Genomic DNA, 27,586 nt, shown 5'->3' with positions numbered 1-27,586 from the left:
AGGAAACGAGGGATCTCATTGATTATTTTGCCACGACAGCGACAGGCATAGCTTAATGGAGAGACAGACACCCATCTCTTACTGAATGCGTGTTGGGAGGTTTGTTTGCTTTGTGTAGACTGAATCTATGATCATCTTAACCTTCACTAAACTAATATGTGTTTTTGCTAAAGGACGATAGTGAATAAAAAGAAATAGCGGACCCTTTGAACTGGGTGAAAGGAAAAACTCTTATATAAATATTCTTTCTTGCATACATAAGTCTTTGGTGTAAGGACACAGACCCCCCTATTAAATTATTTTTACAATTCAGAAGGTCATCTCATTTCTAAACTCATTTTCCTTTTGAAAACCTGAGGTATTACAGCGACAATTACTGTCTTTTATTGGAAATCTATTTCTAATTTAGTCTTTTTTATTTTCACAGATAACTCATAGAGCTTGCCCTAAAACAAAAATTGATTATTACAGTACTGGCCTACAGCTTGCTACATAATAAGTAATAATTTTACAATAAAATGAGGCCATTTCTTCAGGGACGCATCGTGTTCATTTGATTCATTTTGTATGTATGTGTATCTCAAGTACTTCATGGACTCAGGAAGGTCAGCGTATGTAGCGATGTGCACAAAGTATAGATTTGATGTAATAAAGACTGCAGTGATAGATAAAGGGAGAACTGTTGGGAGTGTGATTGGGTGATTGGGATTGGTAACACTCACCAACATGGGCTGAACGGGGGTCATCAGTGAGGCCTCCACAGTAAGGAGTTTCCTGGGTCCTGAACCATTGGACGCCTCCTGCTGATTCCTCAACACCCGCTCGATCACGTCACCCAGGTTACGCGAGGCCTTGAAGGCATCGTAAGCGTTTGGATCTACGGCATCCAAGCTGCGGTAACAGGTAATTATAAAAGATTAGCTCGAGGTCGGTATGAAAATATAACACGTGATATCAAGTATATTAAGCTCTGGGCAGAAGTGAAAGAGACTTACACGTGTTTTGCTCCGGCGTTCATCTTCAAGTCATGCTTAATGAGCCGAATGATGCATTTCAGGTCGTTACTGGTGCATCTATGATGAAGAGAGAATTAATTTCCTGGTTATCACTGAGGTGGAAACTGTGAAGCAAATGTTGGAGTATTACAGCCTTTTATGAAGCAGAACAGTTATGACTAGACATGTTCTGAAATAATAATACATAAGTACTAAATACACAAGTAGCATCATCTACCACTAATTCATAGAAACTGAAAGTCCTTCAGAAAAACCTGCTTCACTGCTTCTATTTTGAAGGCTAAATGTGTAAGACAGGCATGAATCTTTTAAATTAAATGGCTTGCTTTGCCCTTATTGATGTCATGTGACACATTCACCACTTGTGTCTGTTTACAGCTTTGCAAGATGCAATTTATGACAAATAAACACAGTCCCACTCTGGAGCGTCTGTTGCTGTGAGGGGAGAATGTCAAACAGAGATTTCTAGTGTGTGTGTGTGTGTGTGTGTGTGTGTGTTAGACATGCCTGAGGCAGACAATCTAAAAAGGAGGGAAACAAGTGCAAAAACAAGAAATGCCAACAATAAAAAAAGCAGTGCAAAAACAAGTGGAAGCAAATAAAAGCACTATTTACAAATGCTGTGAAAATAAATCACAGTCTGTCTCTGTGGCCTTTTACACAGCATGTAGTAAAGTGTTTGAACAAGGTCTAACATCACTGATCTCTATCATTAACACTTACCACTTCTGCACTACTAATCATTTTAATGTATACCTTGTCTGTTCTGTTTTACTACCTGTCCTACGTTCTATTAAAATGATGATATACTGCATTACTTTTTGGCAATATCCTCCAGCTCGTTCTGCTGCTCGTCCTCCTTGGTGAGCTGGGCGAGGCGGGTCAGGGACGCGTCCACTTCCTGGATGGTGAGGACGCTCTTGGAAGACGGAGGAAATGATTTACTCTCGTCAAAGAACATCCTCACTGTCTCAGACACATCGCCCTTAAAAAAAGAAAAAGAAAAAGAAAAGACACACTGTATTGTAATAAGTATCATTTTTGACAATTTGTCTCTCTTTCATCATTTTCAAGACACAATGTCGAATGATTACAGGTGTAGAAGCAGAGAAGGGGTTTCTGGCACAAGTTCACCTTCTTCCAAGGTGCATGGAGAGGGGAAAAGAGTCTAAAGAGGTCAAAACTCCAGCAACACTTGTAGTATATAGAACAAATTTATTGTTAGACTATAGACTATATACTATCTATATACTACAAGTGTTGCTGGAATTTTGACCTCTTTAAATGATTATAATTGGCCTAAAATCCCCTAATTAATGTATTTTAACTCTAAGAATATCAATGAAACTGCTTGGAATAATTGCTGGCGAGAGGGGTTTTAGTTATAAACTAAATAAATTCAAGATATGTGGAATACTTTTGAATACTGACAAAGCACACGAGTTAATGTGAGAACATAAAAAGTGTGCTTTTCATTTAGTCTCCTCACTCCCGTCTCTTTCTCATATGTCAGCTCCTCCCAGCGATGATGTGAGAGAGAGAGAGGAAGGTCGGAGGAATTTAATTCATCAAACAGGACGTCCTCGCTCACTCCAGCGTCATTTTTTAGGAGACGACAACTACTCATGACGCACATCACCTCAACTGTCACATATGTAGAGGTCAGCTATCAATATGTAGAAATTATTAAGCAACAGTTTAAACTCTAAAGTTTAAAGTCAAATTTATGTGCAATTAATTAACACTTTAAACTGTTTTTTAAACTTAATATTTTCTCCATTGTGATAGCTGGAAGGAAAACATGATAATTGCTACGTTTTTTAAATTATTTGATAATAGATCTACAGCAGCATCTGTCTGTCACAGAATAAGAAACAAATAGACTATTAAAATCTGTTAATTACTGAAAGAAGAGAAAAAGGAGCAATAAAAAAAGCTGTAGCCTGCAGAATATGTTTAAATGAAAATGAAAGTCTGACATCCCTTTCAGGCTCTGGATGACTTTATAGGGGACACACAGCTGTGCAGCATTATCATTTCCTGAAGGAGCTGAGACGGACGTGAAATGGAAAAGAAGAAAAGGAAAAGCCTCTTGGCTCATGAAGAAAAATATTATAGTCACAAAAGTGTTTTTTTATGACTGATTTATGATTCAGTCATTTTTATTTTATGAATAAATATGAAAAACTGCTGTTGGTTTTCCTGATCTGCTGTTATTATAACAACAGCCTGACTGTTTACTGTCTCCTCAGATCAGCTGACTAATCAATAAAGTCATGCTATCAAAGGGGTGTTGACGTCCGGTAAATAAAACTTCCTCAGAGGACACCCGTGGTTCCTCGCTCTAAGCTCCTCCAGGCGCCTCCTCTGTCCTCTGAAGTACATTTAAGGAATTGGAAGATCCTCCATGATGGGCAGGGAGATTGATTTCCGGGGTCACGGCTGGAGGACGGAGAGGAGAGGACGCGAGGAAGCATAAATTAGCCAAATAAAAAGCACCCATGGATCACTGACCTGCTCCAAATCGCGCACCATGTCGTCCTGGTTGCATCTGAATATGCGGCTGAAGAGTTTTACAATCTGCTTGTCGTTGAGGTTGTAGACACTTTTAATGACGCCTGGCAGGAGCAGTTTCACCGTCAGATAAAGATCTCCATGGAACTTATCTAGGTTAGAAGAAAAAACGGTTGAAGACAAATACAGTGGTAGAAATCCTGGCCTCAGATTTTATCACATGCTACTATGCTGAAATCTGCTAAAGCCCATAAACACACAAACAAAATAATCAACACACCAACCTCCAGCTGAGCCCTTCCTGAGGAACTTCTCAATGGTCTGTGTCTTGACATTGTAGCTGTTGTTTTCTGCTACCAGGGCGCAGAGCTTACGAAACTCTCTGAAGAGGCAGTCCTTGTGCTTAGGGTCACACAGCTGGGCGGACAGGGGGCTGCCTTTGGCAGGTGAGGAGGATGGTGCTGGGCTGCTGGAAGTGCCAGCCTTCGCAGCTGACAGGACACAATGACACAAACAGACCAGGTCCAATTATCCTCATTATCTGCTTACTGATACTATTTACTGATCACTTTTAAGGGGATGATTCACTTTCTCAAAAATTTCAACCTTTGAACTTTTCACTAATGCTAACAATTTCTCTTTTCACAAATGCATGTACAAAATGCTGACATTACATTACAATTTGGAACCTTTGTTTCCAAAATACACATAACAGGCGCTTTCTGACCAACCAGTTCTGGGACTCCCTGAGAGGAACTATCCACTGGGAAGCTCCCTTGAGAACTGCACACCTTCAAGGGCCTTTTTTCTGTTTGCATTCACAACACCAGTAGGAACATTGAAGTGACATAAACCGGCCGGCCGGCGGTTGGTATTGCACTGTCACTTCTGCACGAGATACAACAACAACAAGATAGAAGACGCTGTGATCGGAGCTGTTTGTTTGTTATGAGTCACGGGTTTCATTTTTCAAAAATGGCGGGTGCCGGTGCGGCATTGGCTCATGTGTTTGACCAATCAATGTACCCTTACGTCTGGACCAATCACCCTACACTTATGTCACTCAGGGTTCCTCTTGTTCTGGGAGAGTACCTAACCTGAACAGCGCTCTAAGAACTACGATTGTCCCAAGTTCAACAGTTAAAAGGGGGTAGTTCCTCAAACAGTTCTTAGAGCTATGAAAAAGTTCCTCTGGTCTGAACGTGCCTACTAATATTTGCTTCCTGTCCTCTCAGGCAGCATATAAATCAGAAATGTTCCCTGCCTTTTCAAATTTAAGGCTGTTTTTCATTTTTCAAAATATCAATTTATTACAAATGCCTCACATTGTTACTGCAATAATGAAAAATAGACTGGCTTCCTAGTTACGCTACAGTGCGGTGCAAAGCCGCAGCAGCTTATTGTATAGTTTCCTCTTTAGAACAAATAAGGAACAACTTGATCTTAAATGTCATGTCTCACCAGTGAAGCCTGAGAACTTGCGTGGAGCGTTGACGGGCGGCTCGGCAGGAGGAGCCATCAGCTTGCCTGTGGTGTTTAACTTGGCTTGCACCTTCTTCTTTGGACTTGCATTGACTTTGGCCATCAGGTCTACAAGACAAATGGCAAAGAACCGAATCAGTAACACCTGCACAGGCATAACTGTATCACATGATAAAACAGCATCATTTTATTTGCCAATTTCTTGTAGTTACAATCTTCTGATGTGAAAAAGTCCTGAGAGGATGTTTTTGTTTATGATGCTCTCCTGGAATGTTAAGCCAGATAATTACTTGTACTGGTTTAGCAGGTAAGCTAAAAATGGGTGCATTCATGTGACACACACCGAACACATTGTCAAGTAAAAGCCATTCAATCATATGCAGTTAATCCAGCAATGCCAAATCACTGGATATGAAAAAATAAAATAATAATAATAAACATAGGAATACTTGTTTCAGACATCTGTACTCATGTGTGAGTTTTGTTTATCTAACCATTATATGGACTCTCTTTTGCAGGACTGAATCAGTTGATTGTCTGTCTTTAACTGGTTGTGCAATATTGCAAGTTGTGGTTCTTTGGAAAGATCAGTTTCATACTATCAAGCCCACACTGCAGCCCCTGTTCAATTTCATTGACTTTGCAAATATGTGACAGTATAATGAGCACATTAAAAGGGGAAAATCACTTTAACTCCATGGATAAAGATCAAAGGTCAGAGCCACAAACAGTCTGTTGTACCTGAGACATGTTTATCAATGAGCTCCTTGTCCTCGTCCTGCAGCTCTTCCCAGCCTTCCAGATCTGTGATGTCCTCGATCTTCTTCGTGGTGGCCCTTGCCCTTTCCAGCTTCTCGAATATGCACTTCACATGATACCACTCTTTCATCTCCCCTGCAGACTCACTGAAAGGGTTCGGCACGATTTTCCCTATCCGCACTATCCCCTTCTGGATTTTGTCCTTGCATTTCTTACATCCCGCAGTGCCGCGCTTGGCGTACTCCACTAGGAACCTCTGATCTGCCATATCTGGCTGGTTGGAGGAACACTGACGCAGGAGAAGCTGGGGAGGATCGTTTTGGAGGAGACTTTGTTTATGTGACACCAAGGAGAAATGACGGATTTCTTGGGAAAAATGAAAAGTGTGAACGGGTGGAGGTAGAAGTTCAAAGCATGAAGAGACGGAAAAGACTCTACGCACTTTCCAGAGCTGTTGAAGTGTTCCAAGAGGTCGTAGGCCTATGCAGGCAGTCTTATGAGCTAATAAAACAGGCAGTTTCTGCATCCAGCTCTGACGGCGAGCAAGTTACAACCTACAGAAAGCAAAGAGACATGATGGTTAAAGAGTTAGAACTAGAGTATTGACAAAAGATATAAAGCATGGCAGCAAAGTACAGTAACATTTCAAATATGATTAATTGTATTCCACATTTTAGCACTTTCACTAATATTTTGATAAGATAAATATGCATTTACACTAGTTTCCTCATGACCAACTGTTTCTGATGAGACCCACATGCTGCCCACACTGATCAATGTGGAGGTGGTCAGGATCCACTATTGTTGTACTTTATAATATTGCAACAGAGGATATCTTTATGTGCTGTTTTAATCAACAAGTCCATGAGATATAATTCACTTTGTTACGCAAAGTTTATGCACTGACTGTTTAACCATACTTCATGCCATGAAAACATAGATGAAGGTGTCTGCGGTGTTAACTCAACGCCACTCAATCACTTAACCCACCGTTTAACTTTCTATTAGAACTTGAGTAATACTGATAATAATCAGACTGTAGGAGAGATTTGTTCTATATGAATCATTTCTAGTTCAGTTTCCTTCAATTTATTAGATTGTTGACATGTTGACTGTTGATAATCAATCCAAGATGGCTGCCAGTCCAGTCCTTTGTTTGTGTGCCTGCATGTGAGCTCTGAGTTTTATGCTGATAATCCAGCCAAGAAAAGTGACTTTTTATATCTACTCAAGAGGAGGATAATGACTCTCTTTTGGGATTTAATCTTACTGCTGCTGGGCTGCTAAAACCAAATGACTACAGCTTGCATTGGACTGAATAGGCCCAATTATTATAAAATAACTTTCTTGCCTACTGAAGGGGTACATAATGACTGTCTTTAAGCTTCTTACAACAAACCAAAAGTGAGTTGAAATTACTGCTGCTGGGTTTTAGATAACCTGTGTGGACTGCTTGGGGCCTGATTCAATCACCTAGCCTCCCTGCTGGATTGACTGTTGGTTCATCAGTGCCAACACACTGTTTGCTACTGCTGCTGTTATCTGGGAACGTGCAAACCAAACCCTGGCCTTCTCCCCGAAATGGACATGATAAAGTTCTGGGTTACACAACGGATGTGGATATTATGTTCCTATCAGAAACGATACCTGAGAACTTGATCGCAATTGATGATTACAATGTTTATAGATCCAATCAAGCTCATGAAGGTGGTGGAGTTACAATTTATGTTAAATCCGAACCTTGTAGTTCCATGTCAGTCTATAGGCTAACCAAAGCCAAACAATTTGAACTGCTCAAGTGAATATATCCAACTATCCTCGCTTTACTGTTGTTGGCTGTTACAGACCGCCGTCAGCCATAAAAGAAGCCATCTCCTCTCTCTGAACTCATTCTCATGGGCGATCTAAATTGGGATTGACTTTCCTCTGCCTCTGATTGCATTAAGGAATTGTGTGATTCCTTAAATCTCGTGCAATTTATTAATGTTCCTGCTAGGCCCAACCAAACAATCTAAGCAAATCTACATTATTAGATTTCATTCTCACAAACACGCCCCACAAGTAGGCCTATACCTCGACTGAAGTATTCTGTAATGTCAGCGATCGTTGTGCTATTGCCTGCATAAGAGTCAAAATTACCCAAGTTCAAACCTCGTTACGTTTTTCAAAAGGTATTTTAAACGAAGAACAAGTATTTCTGCGTGATCTGTACAATAGTGACATTGGCAGAGTCAGTTTAATCCATGATGTTGAGAATATTTTCATAACTCTTTGATGTCGATTTGCAGTAAACATGCCCCTATAAGGAAATTCAGGATTTCTGGGAGGGACAACCCTTCGTTCACGGAGGAACTATCTAACCTAAGAAGGAGGAGGTAACACCTCCTGGGCCAAGGCTAGATCCACTAATTCCCCTGCTGACTGGACTGGACTGGACTGGACAGACTAGGATATCCAGATCAGAATATTACTTAACATGTATTTCAGTAAATCTCAACAATCCCACTAAATTAGATAAAATTATTGTCATGCTCCAATTCCACTTCAGGCCTCCCTGAACACTTTTTAGTTAACTCAACTAAAATTAAGAGCAAAGACGATATTGTTGGGAACTTTAATGCGCATTTTAAATCAACTGGGTCTGTTTTTAATGCAATTGCTGCAGAGTCTTGCACCGCCTGTCTTAAAACAACAGTCAGGTGCCCAATGACCACTGAAAGAGGTTTTCCTTGCTGTAATCATTCCTTTTGTTCATACTGGTTATTAAAAGAGTCCCTTCAAATGAGCTTTTAATGTACAGTTGCGGTCAAGTTTACATACACGTGTAGAGACCATGTATGTATTGTATGTGACATGGCCTTTTAAGTTCTTGTGAATGATTATGATTGACTACGGCTGGTGACTTCTCTTAACCCATTTAAATAGGGGCTTGTATGATACTCTCATTAGACTCAGCCACAAACGCTACAATGGGAGAGTCTAAGGAGCTCAGCATGGATCTGAAAAAGCAGATCATTGACTTGAACAAGTCAGGAAAGTCACTTGGAGCCACTTCAAAGCAACTACAGGTCCCAAGATCAACTGTGTGTCAATTATTTTTAAGTAAGTATAAAGTGCATGGCACAGTTGTGTCACTGCCATGAACAGGAAGAAAACACAAGCTATCATCTGCTGCTGAGAGAAAATTGGTCAGGATGGTCAACCAAGAGTCAACCAACAACCAGCAAAAAGCAGGTCTGCGGTGAATTAAAAGCTGCTGGAAAACAGGTGTCAGTGTCCACGGTGAAGCATGTTTAAATTGCCGTGGGCTGAGAGGCTGCATCGCAAGAAGGAAGCCTTCGCTCTAGAAGTGGTACTTAAGGCTTGACTGAAGTTTGCTGCTGATCTCATGTACAAAGAAAAAGCCTTCTGGAGGAAATATCTGTGGTCAGATGAAACAGAAATTGAGCTATTTGGCCACAATGACCAGAAACATATTTGGAGGAGAGAAAGTGAGGCCTTTAACCCCAAGAACACCATACTTACTGTCAAGCATGGTGGTGGTAGTAGCTATTATGCTCTGTGGCTGTTTTACTGCCAGTAAAACTGCATTTAAAAGTTTATATGAAGCTTATATGATGCTTCAACAGTCTGTGTTAGTCATATCAAGTGGATATCTGCCATATTTACAGTCTTTTTTAGCATCAAATTCCCCCTTTGTGTTTCCTCAGACAGTGTTTCCCTGTTGAGCTGCATTGGAAGCATAGTAACAAAAAGAGGAACTTTGGCACTAAAGAGACGTAAAGTTGAAAGATATCTACTTGATTTGACTCATTTGGAAAGCTGAAGCTTCATATTAGCTTCAGATAAACTACAAATACAGTTTTGCACAGATGGTGGCTTGTAGATTTTGGCCCCCATCAATTACATTGTAAATGCATTATAAAGAGATATTCTAATGGTCAGTATGGACAGGAGGAATGATTACAGCAAGAAAAACATGTTTCAGTGTTTATTTGGGCTCCTGGCTGTTGTTTTAAGACAGACTTGAAAAACTGTGAACCAATGTTTTAAGAACTGATGTTGATAATAGTAGAGGGTTAACCAATTATACTTTGATATGGGAAAGGAAAGCTATAGCTGCTGTGTAATTATAGTCGGGGATCAACATACTGTGATACATACTGTGTGTGGTTAGTATTGGAGATTAAACCAGCTTCTGACCTTTGCATAGAAACATAAATGGTACAAGTCTTGTACGCTTTTGAATTCTGGTGTTTTGAGGGCGTAAGTATAATTATGTTCGACCACAGTTGACTATGACAAAGGAGGCTGTGGTTTCATTAACGCTACTTCCCCCATGACTCTTGCTAATTCAACCATAACTGACCAGAGTCACAATCTACAGCTCTGATAGTCAGTAAACTATACTAGCTACCATATAGTAACGTTACCGCATTAGCTACATGAACCATATTTCTTGCACAAATTCTGAACAAAAAGGGGGTGTGGGAGTACGGTTTAACACAAAGTGCTAAAAATGTGCCACCTCTACAATAGACTGGACTTCCTTGTTAACTGCATGTTCAAACTCGACTATTCGTTAAATCTGAATATCATTTTACATGTTACGAGTACAAAATACGTGTCCGTTTGCTGACACGAAGGCAATATTTAGGCTAACAAGTTGATTAGCTTTAGCCTTACTCTCGCTGTCCTACACACACACACACACACACACACACACACACACACACACACACACACACACACACACATACATACAGAGAGACAAAAAGCCAAGCAAACAGACTGCATACCAACTATCAAAAATAAGTTATTAAGTCGCTAAAGTTTCCACACACACACTTAACTACTGTACCTTGCAAAAGCTTTAGTAAGATATGTTATCACGGTTTAAACTGCAGCTCCTCTTCATTGTTGTTAGCTAACAGCTTACCAGTGTCAAGACAACTTCGATCACGTAATAGTGAGATGGTACACTTCCGCTTTCGGTCTGCGAAATAAAACACACATTGCCGATGAAGCGCATTAATAGACATTAGAGTTTATTTAAGTAGGTGTGCAGCTTCTGTGTACTGAGCTCTAACTACTATTAACACCATGGGAGGTGCCACATTAATTTTTTTACAAATAAAATGTGCTTTATTTTGAACTATAAATCGCATATTTCCGGTAAGTCTCTGGATAACTGTGATTAACTTGACATAGGGTTAAAGCATGTGTTTCAGTGGCCTCACAATGCTCGTTGCTACACCGGCGGATAGCACCAGGTCGACAGTTTTTTTCCTAGGATGGCGAAGTCATGGCCCCCCCCCCCCAACCACCCCTACTCTGCCTCTGATTGGCTAGTACCCGACGCCTCCGTTGGTTGTGTTGATTAGGTTTAGGCATGAGGAGTGAGACTGGTTAGGGTTAGGGTAAGAATATCAGGGTAAGCCAATCAGAGGCCATCCTATGACACAAATATCGCCTCCAGGTCTGAACAGTCTGAAAAGTGAAGCCAGTTTGGAAGTATGCATTCTCTCTAATGGCCAGCAGGGGGCAACTCCACTGGCTCCGAAAAAAAGTCTTTGGGGCGTGCTTACCTTGTGCTTGACAAGTCGTAATAAGGCCTAAGTGACAAGGCGTAACTCCAGATTCTCAGTGTATCCGCGTAAGTGTAGCCGTTGTCGCCACTCAAAGCTGCCAACTTTCACGCATTGACCGTGAGACTCAAGCAATTGACACTTTTCACATGTTCTCATGTCACATATTGTCATAACTGATAATGCTGCAGCACGAAAAGAGGACACTGACAGCGCACGGACAGATAAGACAGAGCAGCACAGCGCAACAGCCGCACTGTGCAGCAGGGAGAAAGCAAGAGATATACACAAATCTGTTTTATTGTAATTTCTTCCCATGCGTGCTGCTCAGAGTCTCAGTCCATCTCAGTCATCTGAATGTGGTATTCGGAAAAGCACAAATAGTGGGTTTTTACAAATGTTTATTTTGACAAATATTTTTTTAATTATTTGTTTTCAGGAAGAAAAAAAAGACAGCGTGCAGATCAGGACTCAGTTACATTGCTGTCTCCATCTCACTCCTCTGCCTGTTTTTCGCCAGCAAAAATAAGCATTAGCATTATCACAGTTGACCATAGACTGTGAATGCACCATGCTAACCAAGCTAGCAACTAGTGTTAGGGTTAGCTCCACCCTCTCATCCAAATATGGTTACTTCTGGCTCCAAAAATCCAAGATGGTGACTGTCAATATGCCAAACTCGAGCAAGTAGGTCTATCTGCAGACTTGCAGCATCTACATGACACACTCACTTGGTTAGGTTTAGGTATGAAGACAAGGACGGTTAGGGTTATGGGTCAGGAGGGTGTGTCGTGTAATATGCCGATATGGTCTCAACATGGGGGGGTTCATGTAGTAAAGTGGGTGTGTCGTGTAGGAAGTATAAAGTAGCATAAAATGGAAATACTTAAGTAAAGTAAAAGTACCTTAAAATTGTACTAAAAGCACAGTACTTGAGTAAATGTACTCTGGGTTTATGTCTACAAGACATAATGTCAAGTAGTATCTGTTAAAAAGTCAGATCAATACAGTTCACCCACTAATTAGTGAATTTTATTTAACTATCTATACCCATATAACTTCAACTAAAATGGGAGCAGACAGACATTTTATCTAGTCATTTATCCACCAAATTGCATGCTAGGATTCATACAAAAATGTATTTGAAATTTTGTATATATGGCAAATCCTAGTAACACCTACTCCACTTAGGCGTAATGTTGCCACAGAGCCTGACTTTGTGCATGCTGGCTTGGGACACCAACTGGTGGTACTGCCAAAATGTTCAGTTTCACCAGCTCTGATTATGAGTAAACCACCAGCTCAGGATGTGAATAGGAATTTGTGTGTGCTGCTCAAAACGTACATTTGAAACTTACATTTGCAAACATTAACAGTATCTATAATATCCCAGGTATGGATAATCCACAAACCTTGCTATGAAGTTTAACTGGGACTACTTTCAATTGAAGAAATAGCCTACTGTCCATATCATTTGGACAAGCTAATTTGATTTGTTTTAATTATGATTCAGGTCACAAGATTTACTTGCTGATTTAATACTAAATTGTAGGTGTGTAGTTGTTTTCATAATATACAGTTAATTGGAAATGTATCAACATGTGAGCCCAGAGCTTTTTGTAGTAATGTTGCCTTCATTCCCAGAAATTTGATTTTATTAATATCATTATTAGTATCCATATCATTACCATTTTCATCATCTCTAGCAGATATTAGTTGAATAATCAATTATTTGCCAACTATTAAATTAATTGCCAATTATTTTGATAATGGATTCATTGTTTTGAGTCTTTTCTTTTTGGAAAAAAATGTCCAAATTCTCTGATTTCAGCTTCTCAAATGTGAATATTTTCTGGTTTCTTTAGTGCTTCTATGACAGTAAACTGAGCATTTCTGGGTTGTGAACTGTTGTAGACAAAACAAGGCATTTGAAGACGTTACCTCGGGCTTTGGGAAACAGTGATTGACGTTTTTCACCATTTTCTGACATTTTATGGACCAAACAACTAATTGATTAATCAGGAAAATAATCGACAGATTAACTGATAATGATAATAATAATTGTTAGTTGCAGCCTTACAAACCCAAAACTGAATTTGAAAAGTTTGTATAATGTATATCTGAATAAAATTTGGCAAATGTATCAACATATGAATCCTGTGCGTTTTGTACTCTTAAGAAAAACATTTAATTTTTCTTTATTGAATAGATAGCATAATGCTCAACCCATCATAATAAACAATCGTAATCAAACACAGCATAGATGCAATATTATTACTATACACACACACACACACACGCACACACACACACACACACACACACACACACACACACACACACACACACACACACACACACACACAACACACCATTTTTATTTCCGACAGTACTTTAATGCAGCAAAAGCCTTCAAAAAATTGTAAACACACCGACCGCTCGCTTGTCGTCTACGTAGATTGCGTACGCGTGGATATCATCCACTACACGGACGACCAATTTCAGGCGTAGATTCTACGGAAATCACGAGAAAGCGGCGCTGCAACGCTTCTACTACGCAGTGCGGGTACGCGGAGGAGATGTCGGCAGGGAGGACCCAGATACATTATTGACGTTATTCCAAGCTGTAGGCATGAGATGTTTCTCACCAGAGCAGCAGTAAACAACTGAGCAAAAGAATGGGAAGGGGTGTCCGCGGTGTTTCTTACGCTGAAAGCCTGGCTGTTTCCACCCAACACCGACTTTTGCTTCTCAGCGGTATATTCAGGAGGGACTAGCAAGCTAGCAACACAAGCTAGCTTCGCAGCGATAACTGCTGCCTTTATTGTGGCCCTCAACGAACCTCCCAGCTAGCATCCGTCGCATGCACAGAAAGAGAAAATGGTGAGAACAGCTTACTTGTTGTTTCATTCAATTCTAGTTTGGCATTGTCGTAGTGTGACATCCATTGTTGTCATATCTTTGGAGCAACTGTCAGAGGGCCAGGTTGCTAGCTTATCCTGCTACAAGGTTGACAGCTTCTGTCACCTGCCTGCAGTGTCTTGAGAGCCAGACCCAGCACCAGACACAACCCCCCTGCAGTTCAAAGTTATCCAGTTTAATTGCTGACTTTATAAAGCATGATGGAAAACCCCTCTGGCTTAGTTTCGGGTCCCTACAATTCGGTAATTCACTGTTTTGATCCAACAAAATGTCAACTTCTAGGCTGGTAACGTTACTGAACGCTGCAGCCTGTCGTAGTAATGTTGTATTTTGGAGGAGGATATATCTTTAGTATACATGCAGTCAAAAAGCAGAAATGTTTTAGTTGCTGCGTGCAGTTTGAAGGAGTGAATGATGACGAGGTCGAAAGACTTGACAAGTTACTCAGAAATGGTTTGCATAAACAGTTATCTTACCTCTTACGCCATAGCAAAAACTTGAAACGGTCAAAAACGATGGGCAGAGGGGTGAGGTCTTTTTATTTTTTTACGAACTTAAAAGTAAATTGTAAAAGTGGCTGGCAGATTTGGAGACTGACAGACCTGTTTTCTGCCTTTTATATAATAACATATAGTTCCCCCTCTTAACTGCTCTGTATTTTTGGTGCTGTGAATGCAGTGAATCATGAGAACATTTTGCATTATAAAGTCTGTTATACACTATTTTTCAAAACATGCATCCTATTATGTATCATGCAGTACCCTAATTTTAAAGTACCAGCCAGAAGCATTTGTTTCATTGTTTCATCAGATTGGCTGAATACCACTGCTGAAGACATGTCACTTTAGATACTTAAGTATCCCCTGCAGACATGTTTTTAAGTTGTATATAAAATACTCTGAATGATTATTTGTATCTGATATGGTTTTCTTTTAAAATCTTGAAAATGGCATCTCATCCTTCTCAATCCAGAATCTATGAATATGCAAATATCGTTAATTTCAGAAGTTTAACTGCCGGACACAAGATGTCTGCTACTTCACTGTAAAGTCAATTCTCAGTGTTTGTGCATTGGAGGCTTCAAGTTTCCACATCGCGCTTGTGTTAGTTGAATTTTGGACCAGGATTGACTCCAAACTAGTTGTAATGTCACAAATCATGCTGGCAGGACCACCCTTTTAAAATCAGATTTTCAGTGAGCACAAATTTTCCACTTTCAGCAGATGAATGTGAAAACTTCAAGTGTCAAACTCTCAGAGAGAATCATTCTGTACAGAGAAGCTCAAACATCCAAATGTAGGAACAAGAAGAAAAACATGTTGTTGAGTGGAGGAGGACTTGAATATAAACCACTCATTCAACATTAATGCCATTTTGGACTTTTAAAAGCAACCAGTTTATTGCATAAATTAATTGCGTGGTCTTAAAAGGCAGCTCTGCTGACCTATGTCCCATTGAATCATCACACCATGGCCAAAAGTGTCTTGCTAAACCAGTTGAACGTACAAGTAAAGATGTAAGCAACACACAAGTTCCAAATACCTGAACGGACATAACAGTGCTGCACCTGAGATACTAGTGTACGGTTAAGCACTTCAGCACAGGATTTACCTGCCTAAAAATATGTTGTGTTGGAAACATGTTTTGAAGATAGTTAAATAAGTAATGTTGTCTCATTGTGTGTAATGTTTGTACCACTTTGTTTTGTTATGACTAAAATTAATGCTGCAGATTAACAAGAAACTTGCACATGGCTGTTATCAACACATAAAGCTAAAATATTCATATTATTTAGTTTAGATTTAATTATCTTTAGAGTATCGGATGCTACATTATCAGTTGCATTTCACCAATCTTGACTGGGCAAAATAAATGATAGCCTGATTTTTCTTAAATAGTTGATTTTTTAGATCTATGACACCCCATCTAGCAGCCTCAACCATGTGAAATCTGTAAGGATACTGACTTAGATTCAAACTAAACTATCTTTGCTTATTTTGTTTTTTATTTGATTATTTAATGCTTATCATTTTAACCCTAAATCTTCAACAAAGCTTGTCTGTCTAGGACTTGAATTTTCTTTTTTTCTTTTTTTTAATGAACTTTTCTGGTCTAATTATGTATGCGTCACTTTTTAAATATTGTAATTTGTAGGGCTGTAGTCAACCAAAGAAAATCTTGGTCGACTAAAATCGTACATAATCTTCAACTAATTGATTAGTCGCGCGATGTAACGGGACAGAGTGCACAGTAAACTCGGCAGCCATACATTTCTGTATTTCTGTTCTGTATTTCTGTTTTGTGTCTTCAGGTTATGCTAGCCCATTGTTGCTAACTTTGGAGCTAACCTCCTTCACTTTTCCAGCATTTGGGGAAACAACAGACGTGACTTTTTAGCATTTATTAACTGACACACTGTAGTCTGTACTGTACATTTACTGCCAGACTGACAACTTACTACTAACCTTTTCCTCTGCCCCGCTCGTATCTACCGTCACTTCTCTGCCGCTCACTCTTTCCCACTCGCTACGCCAACATACTCCTTAACGGAGCCACGCTACCAGTGGTTTCCCAGGCAACGACAGAGGTTGACTCACGTACCAGAACAGCGCTGCTCAGAGACTCCCAAACGCTATCGATTTCAATTATCAAAAAAATAATAATTTTTTGGCCTGGTGGGGGTTCTCGTTGTGTCATTATGGAGAAATACAGATTCAGTAAACGTTCAGTACGTTCAGTAAACGTTGAGCACAGTTAGACCCAGCAGTCTCCGTTAGATTGGGCGAGTTCAAAGTTGTGAAAACAACGGGGGTGTTTTCACAGGTAATTTGTTAGTCTGTCCCTCCCGCCGCAGGAAATAATGGATTACTCCTGGAAAGCTGTTGATGTAGCACTTTTCTCCTTATGAAAATAACATGGAGATTATTCGACCAATATGAATTTAGTTGGACGAGAGCATATCGACCAGCTAATCGACCAGTCGACCAGCAGACTACAGCCCTAGTAATTTGACCAAAAACAGACTCAAGTTTTGAGAGTTCACCTGTTATTCATGGTTCAGGTGAGATTTTATTTACCATCATTGATAGAAACCTTTGTCATACATTGTGTATTTGTCCATATGCAGGTGTACCTGTTAAATCCTATAGAGAACCTGAGAAGCTACATCAACAACCGTCCACCGCTGGTCATTTTTATGATCAGCGTCAGTGCAGTGGCCATCGCCTTCCTGACCATCGGTTATTTCTTCAAGATTAAAGAGATCAAGTCTCCAGAGTTGACAGAGGTGAGGTACACCCACACAGTATTTTAAAACAGATGAAATTGCATTATCTGCTCCATTTAGTATTCCTCAAATATCAGCAAAATATAGTCACTGCTAATGCTAAAAGTCAGTTCATGACCTGTGTCCCAAAAATCTGAACCATGTCGCCTTTACCTTATGACCTATTCAATAGTGGTTGACGGATCAATCAGTTGGCCGATTTAATTATGGATTAATGGCATTTTGAGATAATTGGCATCAGCCGATGCCTGCACTCACGAGGCTGATAACTTCATAAGTGATGATGATCACGATTGTGAATTCTCATGGTAGATAAAAAGGTCTACATTTGGCTGCTAGAACCTCCACTAATGCTGAGCAGTGTGCAGAGATGATCATAATAAGTTTTTTTTGTTTTACAAAATTTAATTTTTTGATTACCTGTGGACATTTATTTAGTTCATACATTTTTTATTTGAAATAATTTACTGCAGACAGAGTGCAGATCTACTTAAGCAAACAGAGACAATGCAGACAATAACATTAGTGTTATATAAACGTTCATTTAAGTTCAGCAATTTTGTGTCTCATTTGTTATAATTATTATTAAATTGTATTTTATCGTATGCAAAAAAACCCAACATATCAGCATTATATATCATCCATCAGCCTCACTGCTCCCTAAATATCAGCATCGGCCATTGAAAAACCCATGTTGGTTGACCACTACTATTCATCCTCCGCTAGTCTCACCCAGGTCCGTCTGCAAGAATAAAATAAGCAACTAATTATGGTATAACAATTAAGAAAATTGGGTTTTCTTGATATACTGTCAAGTCAAGTAAGTTTTATTTGTATAGCCTAATATCACAAATCACAGATTTGCCTCAGGGGGCTTTAAAATCAATACAGCAATATAACATTCTCTATCCTTACTGTATTTCTAAAATTTTGTTTATGTTTCAGTATCCATCTGATACTTTAAATATGATTCAGTAATGGTTTAAAATCCTAGATATGCCAACATGATTCCTCTCATCTTTCTTTGTGCAAAATTTCATTTTTGGATCATTTCCATCACAATGAGTCTTTAAATCACATCACTTAGCTCTGATGTGCACCTTGCTGGAAGGACTTTTTGGAGAGAATAAGAAGTATAATGAAAACCAGACACAGGGAATGTGTGTGTGTGTCTTCAGTGCATGAGAGATATATTTATGGAAATAAACATTTGCATGTGGATCTCAACTGGAAGCATATGTAAATCAAAAAGACTGTAGACAGTAACATGGAAAACGGATTGTGAGGAAACCATTACATATAGTACAAGTAGGTTTAGATGTTTCCTGCCAATACATAACGATAATATGACAAAGATGAATATGATTTTATCGACACATCAGTGCCAGGTGTAAATGAAGTCATAGATGTTCAGTAAATCACAGCCTGTTGTTCTGTCCAACAATTAAAAACCCCCTTACCCCCTTTCTCAGGACTGGAACACTTTTCTGCTGCGCTTCAATGAGCTGGACTTTTGTGTGTCAGAGAATGAAACGATAAAGCACGGCCTGAATGAGTCGACCACGCCAGAGAGCATGGTCGTGACCAGCGGTCAGGCTCGTTCCAGCACCCAAGTTCCCCTCCTGCTAGAGGACTCAGGTCCCATCAACATGTCAGTCCCCATCACCCTCACGCTGGACCCCCAGCGCCCGTTTGGAGGATACTCTCGCAATATTACCCACCTGTACGCCACAGTGCTGGGGCAGCAAGTCGGCCTATCTGGTAAATTCTCATTCACATTAATAGTTTTATTTGTTCCATGTTCAGTGTTCAGAAAATCAGTATTTATGTTTATTGGGATATCAGCTAGGTTGTTGTGATATGTAGCACAGGAAGCACCTGATTGGCTCTGCACATGAGATTTGTTGACAATAAGGAAAATATCGAGAATCACTAACCATATCCTTTAAATATATTATTGTTCCAAAAATGTATTTGTCAAGTGAGACATGTACTGTATGCAGTCCATAATGTCTGCATGTTACTGTTACCTCTTGGTGGGAATTTATCCTTTTAATGGGTTTTAACTGGAGTCTTTGTGTGATGACTCTGTTTAAACATGGTGAGCAAACAGGGTGGCAGGGTTGTATAACATTAAGCTGTTCCCATTCAGTCCTCCTATAGATTTCAGACTTAAAGGTTTCAGAAGGTGTAACAAAGTGAACAATGGCTGTGAGGTTCTGCATTTATCATGTCTGCATGCTTAAACATTTATTTGTTAACTTTCCCATTAGTCTCCTGTGACAACACAAACTCAAAGAGAATGTGTGTTTTACTTTCTCCCTCGCCTGTGTGAGGGAGCAAGAGAGCATGTGTATTTACTGTACTGGTCCACAGAGAGAAACTTTTAAAAGGATAGATGAAATGACTGCGACATTGAACTTAGCAGATTTCTTTCTTTCAGGCTGGTTTCACACCTCAAACCAAAAGGCGTTTCTCAGTCACTACCAACCTGGCTGTCGTTGTCTCTGTCTTTGCCTCGTGTAACTAAATCATCTTAAAAGAAGTTTAAAGAGTTTCACTTTTAACTTCAGCAATTGATAGTCTGGCAGACATGGAACAGGAAACATACGTTCATATTTTCCGGGATGGTTACCTTTTTTCCCTTTCATACTTAAATCAGATGTCATCTTTGAAACAAATTAAACATTTAAGAAAATAGACTGAACTTTGGAGCATTATATGGATATGTTGCTTACAACACAAACATAGGTGTGAGGACACAAACTGTTACATTTCACCATTTTATTGCTATAACTTGCAACAAGGGACAGATGAAAATTAATATGTTGTGTTGATAGCTACATTCAGAGGGGATTAGATTTTCCAGGTAAGGTCAGATATATATTTTTTTTTTACAGCGCTACACACTGATATTAATCCCATCCAGATTAGCTGTATCTGTGGTTTTAGTCCTACTTATGAAGACGTTCTATCTTCGAATTTGCGCTGATAGTTTCAGCTCAATCGCAGATAGATTTCTTGCTGTTATTAGTGAATATTGGTACAATACTTTGGCTCTTTCATGATTACATTTATATATATATATATATATATATATATATATATATATATATATATATATATATATATTTTTTTTTTTTTTTTTTTTTTTTTTTTTTTTGCCCTTGTTTGTCTTTCACTTTATGGTGCTGTTAAGAGGCTTGGTTGTGTGCCCTTGTCCTCAAATTTAAAGCCACTAGAATGGATGAGCAAAGTAAACGAAGAGCTATGCAAATATTTTATCACACTGAGCAAATAGTGCTGTCTGTTTGGGCTTCCGCTGAACTAGAAGTGAATAGAATATACCAAGGAACTGTCAGCCTTAAGTGATTTCACAACTGAGGCGTTGTGAAATCACTTAATCAAAAGAGTTTTTCTCTAAATGATAGCATATATAAATGAAATAATAAAAAAAAATTGTATTTAAAAACTCACTGCATATAAATGTGTATCTTTTGTTAGATAGACCAGCATATACTGTATATTAGATATTATATTGACATCATCTCACTCACCCTGAATTATGGTTCTCTAACAAAATCAGTTTACTGCAAAGTCAAATGAATCCTTTATTTAATTATTTGCTATTAAAATTTCACACCTTTTTTTTTTTTTTTTTTTTTTTTAATTGCTCTTGTGAAAAATGCTGCCTTTTGAGGGAGCACTCAAATTGAAGCATCGGTGACGATTCTGCTGGAGAATTATTCCCCTGCATAACAAACACATACATGAACATTATATCTTCCAAAGAGGAGGAGCTGCAGCACCAAAAAGCCTTAACATGAGGATATCAGCACTTTACACCTATATGAATATGATTGGATGTTCCTGAGAGGGCTGTCAAACACGTCCACTTGTCCATCTAATTAGCCTACAAGTCTGTTTTCAGCAAAAATCACCTCGTTCAGGTACATGATGACTAGACAGGTTCAACGACTTTCATGTTCCATTATGTTGTCTGATTTTGCTTGTGAGAATAGGAATTACTTTTGCTTGGAGACTCCTGGTTGTACCTCCCTTGATACGCGCTTATGTTGACAAAGCCCACATCTATCCTCAGTCACACCCAGGAGTCCACTCGCTTTGACTGATAATCTTCTAATCCCCATTGAAGCTTGATAAATATTGCATAAACCGACAAAATCAGTTTGTCATTCGTAATCAGGGGAGTAGCTTGGTATGACATCAAATATCGCTGCTCTGGCTCTCCCTGGTCTCCTGCTGTGGGAGTTGTATTCATACTGTTTAGACTGCACCAGGCTCTAATAATTGCCTCAGAGCTAGGAGGCGCCTCTCCTCAGGCCTGTAGGATGCAGTTGTTCCCATGTCAGCATAATAGTTACAAGAATGTGGATATGCAAGTTAGACACATATGACCTGAGCTCATGGTAGGGTTTCATAAACAACTTGGTGTGACTGAAAATTGAAAGAAAATTAGAAAACGGACACTAATATTTTTCTCTTAGCAGTGGTTTGAAGCTCACGAGTAATCATGTTCATTTTATATTAATCAGTTATCTGCTGTCATGGTGTCCTCGTATGTTTTTGTGTTTAGGCCGGGAAGCCCATGAAGAAATAAACATCACTTTTACCCTTCCTGTATCCTGGAACTCAGACGAATGTGTTCTGCACGGCCACTGTGAGCAGGTGGTGTTCAGCACTTGCATGACCATCACGGCGACCGGCAATATCTTCCCAGTCACAGTGTGAGTTGGACTGCCTCCCTGTCTTACAAGGACACACTTTATATCTCTGCACAGAGCAGGCTGTTACTGACAAAATGAAATATCCCCATGTTTTCACATAATTTCTGACAATATTTTGAGTATTACGTTTAGTGCCTCCATACAATGTTTAATCTAAGCAATTAGTTGGTAATATCTGAGAAAAGAAAATGTGTACCATGAGTATGAAGGCCAAACATATAAAGGTATTTATTGTTCTTTACACTTAGTTAACAAAGCAAAAATATTTTCAGATTAGTCAAAAACTAAAAGCTGAAATTCATAACAGTTTTTTGTTCGAATATTATACAATCTTGTCATCTGCATGGTGGAGTGTTGTTAGATGTTAAGACTGAAACAGTGGTTGGACTTAATAAACTGGGCCACTCGCTAGGTCACAATAGCCTTCGAACTGTGACCATCAGCAGCTGTGAGTCAGAGGCTCATTTCACAACAGCAGTTCAAAAATACTTCAAATTACGGCAGTGTATTATTTCACAAATAATTTAGAGACACATTTGCTAGTCCTACAGGGGTCTTGCATGCTCATACTTGGGGTGCAAGTATGATGCTTTTTTTGATTAGTGAAACTTGTAAAAAAAAAAAAAAAACAAGAGGAAATTTCTGTGTTGCAAAAGCATGCTTGCATGTTGAAAATGTCGGGAAACATGTCCCAGTAACTGCAGCCTTCAAGGCAAAGCAGTAGCTTCTTTTGTCAGTCCGTGAAACTATAACGAGCTGTCAGCGTGTCATTTTTAAAAAATATTTAGCTTCATCGGATGTCAGATGTGACTTACTTATTGGTAGTTTGTCATTGCTTTCAGAGGAGATGTATAAACTCTAAAAGTATACGTAGATAACTGTCTGTAATTCTGTCTCAGTGTATTGATGTTTATTTTATTATTATACATAGTCTAGCCCTATAGGATTTTAACAGATTTGGTCTTTTCCTTTCTGTTTGGATGGGTAATGATCTATGAAACTTCAAAATGACCAGTATTAAATAATAAGGAATTATGAAATAAATAATTGGATGATTAAATACAAAGAATTATATAAATGAGCCAATAAATTCTTCATCTTTAGCATTTCTGTCATAACCAACATATTGTGAACAGTTCCACGACCAATCAACAGACAACAATCTGTGTTTTGCTTTGCAGGCAGCCGCCACACTGCGTGCCGGAGACATATACTAATGCCACGTCTTGGTACAAGGTGTTCACCACAGTCCGCGACTCGGATACTAAGTACAGTCAGGATTACAACCCCTTCTGGTGTTACAAAGGAGCCATCGGCAAAGTGTACCACGCACTCAACCCAAAGCTGACTGTCATCGTCCCCGATGTGAGTCACCACCTCCTTATTTTATGATAGCCAACATTGTTTAGTCACAGTATTTATTTAGTAAGAGTTTGTTGATCCAGGATCCAACGTTTGCATTCTAATGTCTCAGTTGACTTGCATAGTAGCAGCTGAGTCAACAAAACTATGCATAAGATGGGCACAGCTAGGCACACAAGATCTACTATAGGGGCTTCTACAGTGATGCACTAAGTACAGTTTTGGTCAGAACTGAAAACAGATTCTGGGGACTATATTAGAAGAAACTTAAAAGTCGAAACTACAAGTATTAAATCATAAATCAAGAATCCTCAGGTGGGAGATAAAGTCCTTCCAAATGTGTGACTCCTTTGTCTTGTATTCCTCTTACTCAATTATTTTTAATTTCCCATTTTCTATTCATTTTTCTTTTTTCTTAAATAAAAAAAAAGTTATCATGCAGACCATATTGAACTATGAAAATGATGTAATGCAGCTGCTCTACAGCTGTAGAACATTTAATTCAGTGTAATTACTACTTGACCTGAATAGGTCAAGTGTATACTTTTTTGAATATGTTAATATAGTATTTTATACTTTTAGATATCTTTTCTTTTTGAGAGGGCCATATTTTTAATGAAATAGTAGCAGAACACAACAACGAAACAACAAGAAATCTCAAAAGTGACCTATTATTCCAGTGATTGCGTTTTGGAACTATTCAGTTGTAATTTCCAGGTAGAGTATGTGATCACTCCCAAAAGCCCCTAATAGAAGAGGTTAATGTGACCGAACACAAAGCCTATTCTGAAAGCCATTTAGTCTTACTTCTATACTGATGGCAGTAGATTGTTCCAGGATTACAGTGATCCCATTGATAGGCCACAACCGGGCTCTGAACGGTCCGATGAGCCTGAAAACAATTTGAAAAATATGCTGCACCCGCACAGTTACCTGATCTCAGCGCACTTGAACACACGGAGGATTCAGGAGTGGTGCTTGAGACAGCCTTTTCCACTGCCATCAACAAAATAATAGAGAAACAGATGGACACTTGACTTTTAGTTCCTTCCTGTTTCTGTTATTTTCTTCTAAGTCTTGACGTGGGATTTTAAGTTATAACAGCAAGGGTCTGTCATTCTAAAAGAGTGCTGTTAAAGGCTTTGGCTGGCAATTTTCAGCAAATCACATGTGCAGAGCCAAACCAACACATGAACCTATCTACTTACAAGTGTTGTGTGTGTATCCAAAGCCTGATATATCTTATTCCTCTGTTATTACCTCCGTTGTTGTCCAAAAACTATCAAAAACACAGAGCAAATCTAATGAAGCAACGTGCGAAATGTGTAGTTCACTCCTTTTGTTTTTTAATAAAATAGTGTTAATCCTTATATCCTGGTGTGCGCTGGAATACTTTTTAGATTCACTATTTTAAACACATCAATGAGCCACACTGTTGCACACATCGTCGGAGCAAAAGAACACATGCATGCAATATCAGCTGTGCAGTGTGAGAAGCTCCTCTGATCTGTAAACTCACACCATAACTGGTCTTAAATATATTAAAAGTTAATAACTGCAACTCTTAACAGTAAGAAAATATAATCCTAGAGTTTAAATCTGCATTTTGTTTAGTGAGCCAGTAGAAATCAAGCATATAGCCTTTTCACAACCTGCAGTGTCTTTTCTCCCCAGGATGACCGTTCTCTCATCAACCTGCACCTGATGCACACAAGCTACTTCCTGTTTGTCATGGTCATCACTATGTTCTGCTATGCAGTCATCAAGGGGCGGCCTGGCAAAGTACGGCAAACCAACCCCGACTTCTGCCCTGAGAAGGTACAACAGACACCAGCAGTGCTATATGACGAGAACAGGTAGTTTCAGCCAAGCGTCAACTGACCAGTGATTGGTCCAAGACATGATCCAATCACACTGCTGATTTTCTGCCAATTGGATTTTCTGCTAATTGTCTAAAATATTTGGATGTCTACATGTATTTGGTTGTTTTTTTTGTATGTCCTGCAACAAGATGACACATTAACTCCTTGATGCTTAGAAATAAAGAGCACATATTAATACTGCCTATGTTAACACTAACATATTTTCTAATTATGCTTCAACTGATGATGTTTAAAGTGATTATAGCAGGAGATGTGTTGTTGATAACCCAACAGAAAAACATAAAACCTGAGGGGACACTGTTATGTGCTGCTGATGTGATGTTATGTGATGCTGGTCCTCGGCTGTGTTGCATCTCGCTGTCAAGGAAGACTGTGTTCTTTGGTCTTATTGCTTATTGTAGCTCAATGCACACACAACAGCATCCACATGTGTCACCTTTCAACACAGCCACTGTACAGGGAGCCAGCCAGGTCAGAGATAAGATAGATCAGTGTACCCTGACTCTTTGTCTGAATCTGGCCAAACACATCACCCAGGAGAGTGCCCCAGCTGGCTGAACAGTAGAACAAATGAGATTATAAATTTGAAGACTTCTATTTGAGGTACTTGAAATGGCAGTTCCAGTGTGAAATGAGTCAGATACTTTCCTCTCCAGCTGATATTTCACTAAAATAATTGAGTGAATTCTTCAAAGCAGTGGCTTGTTCCCTGCTTATTGAAGAGCTTATAAATCTTATGCACAAAGCTTGATTAATAGTCAATACTAGGGGTTAACAGGAGTCCCACTGTAGATACCTACGGTGTAGGTTTTGATTTATACTTCAGCATTGGATTACGTGCTTTCCTTATATTCCCCACAGTGACACATTCTTTCATTCACTTTGTATATTAGAGTGATGATGTAACTGTAACTGGAGTTACATCCAGGTCTTCTTATTTTGCCTTTTCTCATTTCTGAGTAGGAAACTACTTATTTACATTCCTGAAAAGCGGAAGATAAGAGTCTTTCTCCAACTTCCTTAAGGTTGTCCTTGCTCTCAAAAATGACTAGTGGCATCAGAAACTTGTATGAGAAAACATAAGCAGCTAATGCTGACCAATCACATTTCTTGCAGTCTTCATGTGGTATATCTGTAGCTGCCGAAGCCCTGACATATTATAACTACACTGTAACCCCTTAAGCACAACTATACATCCAGCTTGATTCTTACTTACTATGCAAAGGATTTGAACAGTTCATATTTTGGTGCCATCAAGTGGTAATATCAAGAATGACACTTTGAACGACAAGAACACAAGGATTTTTAAAATTGTTTTATTGTGTGCAGTAATCCCTTTCATGCCAAACTTAAACCCTTTTCTTGTCTTGCAGGTTGCATTGTCAGAGGGTTAAAAAGACATCCGAGATCTGTCTCAGAACTTACCTGTAACATGGACAAACTCAAAGAAACAGAAGAAATGAAAATAAACATACCAGTTGCCTAGTGAACCCCGGAAATACAATAAGGGACACAAAAGCTCTGTGAATGCATTACTCTTGCAATGTTGGGTCTCTCCAACCAAAGATATACAAGTGCCTGTCTCTGTGGTGTAAATATTTGTAGGAACTCTAATATTCAGTGCAAAACCTTTTTTTTTTCTTTTTGTTTATTCTTATTATTTTGCCTGAGTCCCCTTGTGCCATGTCAGAACATGCAGTACATTAACAAAGCAAGAGGCCAGACTATAGAACAACATAGCCATTTTTCTAGCAGTCATTTGGTCCCATTTCCAAGCAAGATACTTAAAAAAAATCGAGATGTTTTGTGGCTTTTATCACAGAGTTATTGCTGTAAATGTTTGGATATCTCAAAACTGTGTGTGAACAAAGTATTTTTTATCTCCCATGATGACAAAGCATGATGTTTAGTCACTCTGAAGATGTTTAAGTGAGCTAAAGTATACCTGACTATCTGGTTTGGGTTATTAACTTACGGATGAGATGCTTGTGACACATTTATAATTAAATCTTCAGTATGCACTTGT

At 39.1% G+C, this 27,586-nt stretch overlaps 2 protein-coding genes across 7 annotated transcripts in view; one reads left to right on the top strand and one right to left on the bottom strand.

Moving 5' to 3' along the window:
* Positions 1 to 16,766, bottom strand: part of lig3 (ligase III, DNA, ATP-dependent) — a 26,093-nt gene extending 9,327 nt beyond the window's left edge. Inside the window, exons 1-9 of one of the 5 annotated variants that reach the window (XM_042432352.1) lie at positions 10,633 to 10,749; positions 6,214 to 6,325; positions 5,754 to 6,075; positions 4,992 to 5,120; positions 3,815 to 4,021; positions 3,531 to 3,682; positions 1,835 to 2,001; positions 996 to 1,073; positions 723 to 891 (exon numbers count right to left, since the gene is read on the bottom strand). In XM_042432352.1, the coding sequence (XP_042288286.1) occupies positions 723 to 891; positions 996 to 1,073; positions 1,835 to 2,001; positions 3,531 to 3,682; positions 3,815 to 4,021; positions 4,992 to 5,120; positions 5,754 to 6,075; positions 6,214 to 6,297 (1,308 nt within the window). In that variant the 5' untranslated portion in view covers positions 6,298 to 6,325; positions 10,633 to 10,749. Of the gene's footprint in view, positions 1 to 722; positions 892 to 995; positions 1,074 to 1,834; positions 2,002 to 3,530; positions 3,683 to 3,814; positions 4,022 to 4,991; positions 5,121 to 5,753; positions 6,326 to 10,632; positions 10,753 to 14,257; positions 14,377 to 16,746 lie in introns of those variants that run through there. The other 4 variants (XM_042432351.1, XM_042432350.1, XM_042432349.1 and 1 more) reach the window with 4 other exon arrangements.
* tmem248 (transmembrane protein 248) lies at positions 13,841 to 27,586 on the top strand. 2 transcript variants are annotated; one of them, XM_042432353.1, is made up of 7 exons: positions 13,841 to 14,242; positions 17,409 to 17,567; positions 19,040 to 19,328; positions 22,165 to 22,315; positions 23,497 to 23,680; positions 25,352 to 25,533; positions 26,934 to 27,586. In XM_042432353.1, the coding sequence occupies exons 1-7, from the start codon at positions 14,240 to 14,242 to the stop codon at positions 26,989 to 26,991; spliced, it is 1,026 nt and encodes a 341-aa protein (XP_042288287.1). In that variant the 5' UTR covers positions 13,841 to 14,239; the 3' UTR covers positions 26,992 to 27,586. The 2 variants fall into 2 exon arrangements, with proteins under 2 accessions (XP_042288287.1, XP_042288288.1); XM_042432354.1 differs by having other exon boundaries at positions 13,850 to 14,242; positions 25,352 to 25,495.

This window comes from Thunnus maccoyii, chromosome 13, assembly GCF_910596095.1.
Source record: "Thunnus maccoyii chromosome 13, fThuMac1.1, whole genome shotgun sequence".
Taxonomy (NCBI): Eukaryota; Metazoa; Chordata; class Actinopteri; order Scombriformes; family Scombridae; genus Thunnus; species Thunnus maccoyii.
Note: the sequence above shows the minus strand (reverse complement) of the source record. Positions and strands in the feature narration are given on the sequence as shown.